General features: G+C 55.9%; 1 protein-coding gene across 1 annotated transcript; it reads right to left on the reverse strand.

The window, feature by feature from the left end:
• Positions 1-7,876: 7,876 nt before the first annotated feature.
• On the reverse strand, positions 7,877-8,781 carry LOC127296548 (dehydrin Rab15). Its single transcript, XM_051326657.2, has 2 exons — positions 8,446-8,781; positions 7,877-8,362 (listed from the first exon to the last, which is right to left on the reverse strand). The coding sequence occupies exons 1-2, from the start codon at positions 8,641-8,643 to the stop codon at positions 8,099-8,101; spliced, it is 462 nt and encodes a 153-aa protein (XP_051182617.1). The 5' UTR covers positions 8,644-8,781; the 3' UTR covers positions 7,877-8,098.
• Between the last annotated feature and the right edge of the window lie 2,517 nt (positions 8,782-11,298).

An 11,298-nucleotide genomic window follows, 5' to 3' on the forward strand; every position in this document is an offset into this window, starting at 1 on the left:
TGAAAAGATGCCGGAGGAAAAGAAAGAAAACCAACCTTGGCAGTGGCTATGGGCCTCGGCAAGGTCCCGATGCTCCCATAGAAGCTCCTCAAAGAGCTGCTTCCGGGCATCCGCAGTGCTCTGATCAAAGGAAGATGGTTATGAGAAAGAAAGAAACAAAGGTCTTAACCCGAAACTCGGGGACTGGCTATGCCGGTTTCGCGCGTTTCTAATTAAAGTTTCGCGCTAAATGCTACGCTTTCAACACGAAACTCGGGGACTGGGAGGATAGACAATATCCGGAAATAAAAGAAACCGGCATCAACAAAAATTACAAGAGAGTTGGCAAAACTTACCACCACGTTGCTGGTGGCGTCGTACCAGGCACTGTCAAACTCCTTCACGGCGCGTTTAAGCCGCGAGAAGTGTTCTTCAGTGGACCGAGGCCCAGCAGGGTCTGGCGCTGGAAGGCGGTCCTTCCCCAGGCCGCGGGTAGATGCAGAGATATCTGCTTCATTCCACTTGTGGGCGTAGGGGAGAAGGTGCCCCAGGTCTTTACCCGCGCGGTTCAGCTCAACGATCCGGCCTAGGAGGCCGGAAGGTTTTGTCTTGGACAGCAGCAGCAGCAGGGCCGACATGCAGCACCACGGACCGCGAGCCGCCTGAGGCATCGCCCTCCACGGCCTTGCCCCGAGAAGCCCCGGGCTTGAGGAACTTGGTGATCTTGGAGGTCTCTGGCGGCGGCTTTCGCTTGGCCGCGGAAGGTCCTTGGCTTGGCGACGGTGTCGGCGCGGCTCCGGTAGGCTCGAGGGTAAGAGCTTCCGGTTGAGGCGCGGGAGATACCGGCGCGGAAGTATCCGGCGCGGTGGAGGAGGAGCTTGGCTGCTTCTTTTTCTTCTTCGGGGAAGGAGAAACCAGAGGTTCCGCCTGCCCGGTATCTATCTCGTTGGCGCCGATGTTGCTGGTGCTGATATCTTGGGCTTCTGGAGGGGAGGTGAAATCCTCCTCCGCGCGGTGATCAGGAGGTGTTGGGGCCGCGCACCCCGAACTTGTAGTGCCTCCCGAAGGGGAGGCAGAGGTGTTGCCGGCACCAGATGGTGCCGGACTTGAGTGAGGAGGAGGAGTTGAGGTCCTTGCGGAGCCGGCAGAGCCCTCCAGCTTGGAGCCAAGCTCAAGCGCAGGGCTGAAAGAGAGAAAAAAGAGAGCGGATTGGAAAAAAGCAACCGGAAAGGAACTTGGTGAAAATGGAGAAAACACAAAAAAGAAAAGAAGAACTTACCCGGAAGAAACCGGCATCCGCTTCTGCTTGTAGCGCTTCGTGCTAACCTGCTTCCCTCCAATGACTTCTGTCCGAGGGTGTTTGGCAGGAGGAGCATGGCTAGGGCCGGCGCCAGCAGCTGGAGGATCACTCTTCTGGCCTTCGGCCATGAGTTTGTCCAGAAACTCATCCCCAACCTCAGCCTGCAGGGGGGCCACATGCTCATGGACCTGTGGGTTGATGCTGGCTGAGGGAATGTCTACAGAATGACAGTAACAAAAAGAATATGAGAAAACGAACAGAAAAGCTACCTCAAGCAAGGTCAAGTCATCAGACGAACCAGCTGGCTCCGGCGGAGACTTGCCGAGGCGTGAAGCTGGAGTCCGGCCCATCCTCAGATCCAGCCAGTGAATGACAGGATCCGGATCGTACTTGTCCAAAGGCCTCTTCCGGCAAGGGCCTCGTCGATCTGAGTCAATCCGGGGGAAGCGGGCCCTAGCCTGAAAACAAAGAAAAAAGGGGGTTTAGTCGCAAGTATGAAAGTTACCGGTAATACGACCCGAGCCGCATAATTTCTTACTTCTTAGGACGGAGGATTTCTGGAGCTGAGAGGGCAAAGGCCCCACTCCCAGTCATCCGGCATGTCCGTTTGGCAAATTTGGTTAGCCTTCAGGACCACATCTGCCTTGCTCAAGGGCAGGCCGGTGATCTTGGTGGGATCACCGGGGCCGTACATCTCGCTAATCTTGTGAGCGCGCTGCTGAAGGGGAAGCACCCGGCGGCAGATGAAGGCGCGGATGATATCGTCGGAGCAAATGTTGGTGTCCTTCATCAACTTCAACATGAAGCGTACCACCCGGTTCGTCTCGTTGTGATCCGTACCAGGGTTGTAGTGCCAGTTGATCTTGGCGGGCGGCGCCGGGTTGAACGCCGGCAAGTTGATGAGGTCGGTGGCGCTCTTGTTCTTCACATAGAAGAACGTTGTCTGCCACAACCGGCAAGACTCGAGGCCGTTAAACTTAAAAAAGGGGCTCCCTTGGCGGGAGCCGATGATACAAGACCCGCATTGTACGGGGGGTTTGGGCTTGGGAATGTCCTTGCCCTGGACCGAATTGATCCGGAGAGAGAAGAAGCGGGCAAACGTCTCGCGAGCGGGACGGATGCCGATGTAGCCCTCCATGAAGGCCACAAAGCAAGAAAGATAAAAAACGGCATTGCCGGGAAGGTGGTGAGGTTGGAGTCAATAGAAGTCAAGGAACTGGCGGAAGAAATCGGAGGCAGGAAGGCCGAAGCCACGCTCAAAATGAGCAAGGAAAACAACGACCTCACCGGGTTCGAGCACCGGTTCGATCTCGTCACCTGGAAGCCGGCAGATGACTCCTTCCGGAATCCTCCTGGACCGGTAGAGCCAGTCGATCTCATACTGAGTCACGTCGGAACCCCTCCAAGCTCCGCGTGTCTTACCGGAAAGATCCTTTCCGGAGGCCCGACTAGATGTGCCGGCCTCTTGATCTCGGCTAGACGCCAAATCCATCCGGGCGAGATCTTCAGTTAGCCCGTCGGAGGTGCTACTGCCTTGATTACTAGAGGTGGCGGCGGGGAGAGACCCTTCGCTAGACATATGGATCTAGGCGACGCCGGAATTCTACCAAAAAACAGTTTTCCCCAGAAAGACCCTCGCGCGAAGATCTACGAGTAAGAGAAAAAGCAAAATAAAGAGAGGATAAATACTCTACCGCCCCAAGATCTAGAAAGCAAGAAGAAAAGAGGTAGAGGCGCGTCGGGCCTAACCTGAGGCGGTGAAGTCGCAGAAGAAGGAGTTCGCCGGAGAGATGGCGAGCCTGCGGCCGGCGAAGAGGTCCGTCGACGGCGAGGTAAGGGAGAGTTCGAGGAAGTGCTAATGCAGCAACTGCGACGGGTGTGCTGCAGAGGCTCCTCGCGCGGTGAAGTTCAGCGGCGTCCGGCAGAACGGCAACGGAAGTCCGTCGGGCGGCGGAGCTTGAACGGCGAACGGAGAGGCGGAGGCGCAGAGGGCAAAGGCACTAAGCGCGAGGAACTGGAGAATGCGAGGAGAGGAAGAAGAAGGAGCGGTTTCGCGTTATAAAGGAATGGGGCGATGTGGGCCAGAAAAACCGCTGGGCCTCGGTGGTTCAGATCGTGGGCCGCGACGGTTCGCTCCACGGGCCGCCACGTGGCGCACACATGCGCGTGCGGAAAACCGTTTGCCACAAGAAGGCCACACGGATCTGGAACGGCCGCGGGGATCTGATGTGCCGCAATAAATGCTGGCGCAGAAGCCGAAGGGAAGTGACCCCTGACACTGGCGCGTCAGTCACAGTGCGCATGTCTCTGTCAGGCGCGGGGCCCAAGATATTCTCGACTTCGCCGAGGAGGTGTTTAATGGCTAAGATACCGGAGGATAAGATGCCGGAGAATGACTTGCAAATAAAGATAATGAGAATCCGGGCAAAGATGCCGGATCCAAGCCCAACGCCGGATGGATTAAACCGGTATCCAAAGACATGAGAACCTGGCATGGTCTGTTGGATAGGATCCGCCAGACTATACCAGCTTCGGGGACTAATGTTGGGGGATGACCCCCGGTATGCCAAAGGCATGCCAAACCGGATGGTTTGAGCCATCAGGATACCGGTTAAATGTTCATACCGGAGCATAAGATAGGCGTTCGGCTGAGCAGGGCTAAGCCGGTATCCTCAGGGGAGGTATACCGGAACCGGATAGAAAAGGTACCGGGCCACCGGAAAGAAGAGCATGTCGGCAAGACTGGTCAAAGATTCTCTCCAGAGCTAGAAGACAAAGATGAGCTAAGCAAAGTAGCTTTAAACGAAGGGCTGACGATAAAGAAGAAGATGACGGAGAAAGAAGCCGGAGGACGTCAGCCTCCCTGATTAAAGAGGACCCCGGTGTCATCTATGATTAAAGTAGCTTTGTAAAGTAGCTTTGTAAAGTAGTTTGTCTAGTCAAATATGCCATTAGGGTTTCTTGCACTGTAAGCCACCCTCTCCCCTATATAAGGAGAGGGGGCAGCCCTCCTTACGGGCACGCACGGAAGTAGTAAGGCACGAAGCACAAACCTGTAACATGTGTGAATCAATGAAGAAAGTGATCTAGAAGCGAGTTCTTCCTTGTGTCTTTCTTCTTCAACCTCTGGCCTTGGCCAAGTTCTTGAGGAAACCATCCGGAAGTTCGTCCCATCTGATCGCAAACCCTCCCCCGAATCCTCTAGCGTCCATTCGGCCCCAATCTAAGCCATCCTATGGCATCTGTCTGTTCACCACGATGACAGATCTCCTCGATCCCCCGAGATGGGATCGGCGGCGGCGTCTCTGGAAGGTTTTCCGTATCGTGGCTCTCGGTACTGGGGGTTTCGCAACGGAGGCTTTAAGTAGGCGGAAGGGCAGGTCAGGAGGCGGCACGAGGGCCCCACACCACAGGGCCGCGCGGCCAAGGGGGGGGGCCGCGCCGCCCTAGGGTGTGGCCCCCTCGTGGCCCCTCTTCGTCTCCTCTTCGGACTTCTGGAAGCTTCGTGGCAAAATAGGACCCTGGGCGTTGATTTCGTCCAATTCTGAGAATATTTCGTTACTAGGATTTCTGAAACCAAAAACAGCAGAAAACAACAACTGGCACTTCGGCATCTTGTTAATAGGTTAGTTCCAGAAAATGCACGAATATGACATAAAGTGTGCATAAAACATGTAGATAACATCAATAATGTGGCATGGAACATAAGAAATTATCGATACGTCGGAGACGTATCAGCTGCGCAAGCCCTCCTCCAGGAGCCGGCATCAGCAGCGCCCTCGCCGACCCCTGCATCATGCAAGTCATGGCAACCGGCGACAAGCAGCCCACCAAGTCCACGCGCGTCCGTGACCCGGACCTAGAGCGTACCGCCGCGGCCGGCGCGTCCGGCTCGGGCCCAAGGCCGCCGCCACCACCATCCCGACTGGAAGAAGTGCGGGCGAAACTGAGCACCCCGCTCACGACTGGCGGCGACGCCACCGCCATCAAGGCGGATTCGGAGGCGCACCGCCAGCTCCTCCTCAAGCAGACCGAAGAACTGGCCGCTGCCAAGCGCCAGTGGGACATCACCCAGCGCGAGTACAACCGCGCCCACGGCCTCACTCCAGGCGGCGACGGTCCCAGCCGAGCCGGCCAGATCCGCCGCAGGGGCCGCGACCTAGGCGCCGAGCTTGACCGCGACGGCGTGGAAGCGTCGGCTCCGTCAACATAGCTGCCCCTCTACAACACCCCCGACAAGAACATGCTCGCGGCCGAAGCCGCCGCAGAAGAGCTACACCGCCTCGAAGGCGAAGAGTTACGCCGCCAGACCGCGCGGGTGACTGAGCTGCTGAAGGCTGCCAATCGGCAGTCGAAGGACCCCAGGTACGCCAACGCTCCCAGAGCTTCTCACGCTCGTGGTGCCGCAGGCAACGCCAGGGAAGGTGTCAGGGACACGGCCGAGTCCGCCTCCCCAGCACCAAGCCGGCACCGTGACTCCCGGGCCACGCACGCCAGCTCAAGCCGGCCGAGCCACCAGCCGAGCGGCAGCAGCAGCCCCAGCCGGCCTCCACCAAGCCGGAACCATGAGCAAGACTCCGAGCCCCGCCGCCAGCACCGGCCGGCTCCAGAAGCAAGCGGCGCACGCCAGCCGGCACGATCCCGGCTGGGCCAGCGCATCGAGCCAACCGACGCCCGAGATCGCCTCGATCGGCTGGTCGAATCCCGCATTGCGGAAGAAGAAGGGCCAGCCGGCCCAAAGTGCTTCGGGCCGCGCATCCTCAACGAGCCCATGATCGACGGCTTCCAGCTTCCGCGCGACACCCCCAAGTACGACGGCACCGCCAAGCCGGAGGACTGGCTGCTGGACTACTCCACCGCAGTCGGCATCGCCAAAGGCAACAAACGCTGGGCCATGCGCTACTCGCCCCTGATGCTGCTCGGCTCCGCCCGCACCTGGCTCAACAACCTGCCAGCCGGCAGCATAAACGGCTGGCTGGACTTCGAAGATGCCTTCGTCAGCAACTTCACCGGCACCTACCGCCGGCCGGGTCAGTCCCAGCAGCTGGAGATGTGCAAGCAGGGCCCGGACGAGACGGATCGCGCGTACCTGACGCGCTGGTGCGAAATGCGCAACTCCTGCGAGGGCGTGCACGAGATCCAGGCCATCAGTTTCTTCATGGGAGGCTGTCGGCCCAACACCATGCTGTGGCACAAGCTACGCCGCAGCGACCCCAAGTCGATGGCCGCCTTGATGGCCATCGCCGACAAGTACGCTCTGGCTGAGGAAGCCGGCAAGGCTCCGGCTGAAATTTTGCCGGCCCCCGCCAGGCGGGACAACAACAAGCCGGCCGAGCACAAGTTCGGCCGAGGGCGGCTCGCATGGCAGCCGGCGGGACAACTACCGCGGCAAGCGGCACAGCGACCAGCCGGACCGCCGGTACGGTTCCGCCCATGTGGCAGCCGTGTCGGACCACGCGGCGGCTGGCGGCAGCCGGCGCCAGGAGCAAGACCGGCCATGGAAGCCGAAGTACACCTTCGAGCAGATGCTCGACTCGCCGTGCAAGTACCACAGCGGCAAGAACCCCTCCAACCACACCACCCGCGACTGTCACTTCATGAAACGGCTGACAAGCGGTGAACCGCTCCCGCCTCCACCCCCGCCTCCACCAGCCGGCGGGCCGGGTGGCCAAGCCGGCGCAGAGAACGCCAACCTCGAGCACCACGAGGCTAACCAAGTGCACCATGGCAGGTACCTGCCTGAGGATGCTACCTACATCATCTTCACCTCCGAGCCCGAGGACAAAACGAGCCAGCAGAGCCGTTCCCTCGAGGTCAACGCGGTCATACCGCCGGTCCCCCAGTACCTAAACTGGTCAGAGCAGGTCATCACTTTTGATCGCCGTGACACACCGGCTGTCCTACCGAAGCCGGGCAGCTACGCCATGGTCCTCGACCCCACCATTGGCACAACCCGGCGCAGCGTGCGCTTCTCGCGCGTCCTCATCGACGGGGCAGCAGCATCAACATCCTCTACCGCGACACCGCCCGCAAGCTGGGCATCCAGGAGGCCGAGTTGCGCCCCACCCCCACCGTCTTCCATGGCATCGTGCCAGGCCAGTGCTGCCAGCCGATCGGCCGGATCACGCTGCAGGTGATGTTCGGGAAACCGGATCACTAACTACTTTTTACAAAAATCACAAAAAATTACAGTAAAAATATATTTGCAAACAACACAAGAGTGGTAAAACAACAATTAATTTTTCTATAGCAAATTACAACAAAAAACATCAACTATTTTTTACAAAATTTCAAATGTTTACAACGTGTAGCCTATGCGTGGCACATTAGCGATTAGGCCAGCTGACAACACAACTAGCAGCGATATGCATGCAAGGCAGCAGCGGCCGCAGCTATCCAGCAAGTAGGTAGTAGATTCGCGCGCGGACAACGCATGACCGCTTTTCGTTCGATCAGTCGCCGGATCACAAGCGTTTTCCTAACTGAAGTTGGAAAGGATTAACTGAAGTTGGAGAGGAGAATGTATATGTACGACACTGAACTTTGGAAAGGAGGAAGTACATATATGTGATTCCTTGACTAGCAACAATGGTGTAATTTAAAAAACAAATACGGTTGTGCTCTTATTATTGATTAAACACATGAAGCCACGGAATACACACGCACAACAAACACGCACACCGTGAAGGGTAAAAGGTGGTCTCTGCTACGAACGATCAGAGATATTTTCTCGTTCAGCCTTATCCGATTATTATTGAACAAACACCACGTGGATCTTGAACAGGCAGAGACTCTTGAGGCGTTGTCGGAGCTAGCTGCTCAGTGCTGTCCGGGCAGCTTCTCCTTGATCTTGTCCATGAGTCCTTTCTTCTCGCCTGTGCCGGTGCCGGCGCCGGTCATTCCCGCGTGCCCTTGCTGCCCGTAGGCATCAGTTCCCGCAGCCGTGTGCTGCCCGTAGGCTCCGGTGCCAGTTCCCGCGGCCATGTGCTGCTGGTTGTCCTTGTGGCCGCCGGGAAGCTTCTCCTTGATCTTCTCCTTCATGCCTTTCTTCCTCCTCCCGCCCATGCCGTCGTCCTCAGAAGACTGCAAAAACGACGGAAATTTAACTAAGTAAAATATCTGCAGCGGACGATCAATAATAAATCTAGGCGAAGCGAGACACTTACGGAGCTTGAGCTGGAGGAGCTGCCGGAGCGATGCAGGATGCCGCGGGTCTTGTGCTCCTCCCGGTTGGCCTGGAACTGCCCACCGGGGCCGGGAGCAGCGTGTGCTCCACCCATGGCGTCATGCCCGGCCAGCGGGAACGGGTTGCCGTGCTCGTCGACGCGGTTGGCGGGGTTGTCGCGCTGCCCTTGGAACTCCATTTTGCCGGGTAAAATTGGGGCTCGGTCTCGAGATCTCCTCTGGACGCTCTTCCAAGAAATTGTGTACAAGTCAAGAACAATCTCAGTGTTATGGCTAGCTTGGATAGCAGACAGCTCTAGCTCCTGATGCAGCAAAGTGCCGTGACTGAAGATGATATTTATACTGCATCGAGAGGCAGACAGGATTGTAACGGGAATTCTCGTCCTGGTGGCCGGTGCCCATGGCAGGGGTGTACGTGTACACGGGTGGCGAGCTGGGAGGTGCGTCTTGTTGGTGAGCGTGAAGAGAATGGACACGTGTGAGCACGCTGCGGCGTCCAGACATGTCGGTGGCACCACGTACGCATCGGACTGTTCTGGAAACCCGTGACTCGGACAGATCAGCTAGCTCTGGTTCCAATTTTAAAAACTGCAAACGGACGCCGTGCTGCATGTAGCTCTTTATTTTTAAAAATTTAAATCATAATTTAAAATTATAAAATAATTAAAAAAATCTTAGATATATATAATGATGAAATCTACAAACATGTAAAATCCCATTGTGAAACTCTTTATATTGTAGACTACATAAAAAGACAAAATCTGAAAGATTTTATAGTATTGAAATGTGCACTATTCACTATTCTCGGATCCACACATTTGTTATTTCTGTGCTAAAGTACTAAGAATTTTACATTGAGATTTTGCATGTTTGTAGATTCTATCAATGGCTACATCTACGATTATTTTTTATATTTTTTAAAATTTTAAAATATAATTTTTTGTTTTTAAAAAATAACGGGCTACATGTAGCTTAACCTCCATTTATCCACTCTCTTTCAATTCCTTTTAATTGACTGGAATTTACTACAAAGTCAGCTAGCTTCTGGTTCTCTTTTTTACTCCCTCAGATTAATTTTAATTAAAAGAAATCGGAGGGAGTACTACTTTCCAGTAGCGGTTGTATCCATCAACTACTATGGGTTTACGGAATTACTTCCTTAGTCAATATATTATTTCGTATGTACGAATTGGTTAAGATAGAATATCCAAAATTTCATTAATTATATAGAAAATTATACCAAGATTATTAGAATCGCACTACAATATATTTTCATATTATATATATTTCATATTGAATTCATTAATATTTTATCATATGTAGTTGATTTATCATTGTAATTAAAGCTTAACTCTAGCTGATCCTTATTTACAAAGTAATATGGATTTAAGTTTTGTTGCGGTAGCAGCACGCATCGCCAATAAGGAAAAAAAAAGGAAGAGAATCAGATGACTCAATTTAGTTGTGTGCATGGTTATCATTCTACATCCTCTTGTCGACAAATAAATGTACTTATAGACTACTCAATTGTGAATATGTAACCGGCAATTGCCCATTCTCAAGATCTCCCGCACACGATGTCATTAGGTACCATTACGTTTCAAGGTGTCTAGTGAAACTGAAATGCAATGTTTTTCGATGAAACATAGCGAAACAATCGAGAACGAATTTTGAAGTACAAAACCGATGACATAAATATGCACCGACCCCGCTCGCCTCGACCCCGGTCCCATCGCCCCCTCCTCCCCCCCTGTCGGGCGGTCGGGGCGCCTCCTCCTCCCCTACCCAGGCCCGCCCCCCGGGCGACTGGTGTCATCTCCAATAGACCTCGCTCCCTCGACCCCGCTTCTGTCGTCCTCCCGTCGGGCGGCCGGGGCGCCTCCTCCTCCCCCACCCAGGCCCGCCCCTCCTCCTTCCCCCGCCACCGCTGCCGGTGGGAGCCGCCTGGCAAAGCCCCGGCGGTGCTGGCGGCGACGGATCTCCCTTCCCCCACGCGTTTGGAGGGCCGGCGGGGTGGATCCCGTCCTAGCCGCGAGGAGGCTCGCCGGTTCCTTCCCGGACTGGCGCAGCTCTTGCCGTTGGGGCCGTGAGGGCGGCAACCGGCGCTGTCGTGGCCTCGCCCGACGGCATGGTGCTCTGGTCGGCGGCGGTTTTGGCCGGATCTGAGCTTGTGGGCCCAGATCTGGGCCTGGCAGGGCCTATCTGGATCCGCTCGATCTGAGGGTGGCCAGGGGTGCGTGGCTGCATGCTCGGTGCGCCACCTCCGCTGCCTTTCGCCGGCTGCATTCGGGCTGGTTCTGGGCTAGGCGGGCCTGGATCTAACCCTGGCCGTTCGGGGTTGTCGGAGTCCGGCAGTCCTTCGTCGCTGCGGGCGACGTTCTGTATTCGCTAGGGCGACGTCCTTGCTAGCTATCTGGGATGAGGTCGTTGGGCCGGCTCAGTACTGCAGCTACTCCGGCGGCTGCGGTCTGTTCTCCCTCCGACCAATTTGGTCGTGCTTGTGCAGGTGTGCTCGCGCGCTAGGAATGGTGGACATCGTGGTGCCGCCAATCTAGGATCATGGACCATCTAGATCTGGGTCTGGCCGAAACCTCTGCCAGCCAGCACGTGTTTCGTGCGGATGAGTCGAGTTGGGGCTAGCTCATAGTGCGACTTAGGTTGGAGGCGCGGCGGAGATCTCCGCCTTGTTCGCTCTACGTCCTCGCGATGGCGTACGTAATTTCTATCTAGGTTTGGACCTCGGCGAAAGCAGCGCATGGCTCTGGCCTGTGCCGGTGACGGTGTCACCTGCGGGTGTCGTTCCCTTGTTGAAGGCGTTCCGATGATGGCCCTCA

The sequence above is a fragment of the Lolium perenne genome, chromosome 4 (assembly GCF_019359855.2).
Source record: "Lolium perenne isolate Kyuss_39 chromosome 4, Kyuss_2.0, whole genome shotgun sequence".
NCBI classification, from domain to species: Eukaryota; Viridiplantae; Streptophyta; class Magnoliopsida; order Poales; family Poaceae; genus Lolium; species Lolium perenne.

Excerpts from the sequence above, each read along its gene's own strand:
- LOC127296548 (XM_051326657.2), bottom strand. The coding sequence starts at position 8,643 with ATGGAGTTCCAAGGGCAGCGCGACAACCCCGCCAACCGCGTCGACGAG. Across the intron at positions 8,363-8,445 it reads GCTCCTCCAGCTCAAGCTCC|TCTTCTGAGGACGACGGCAT; the intron begins GTAAGTGTCTCG and ends TCGTTTTTGCAG.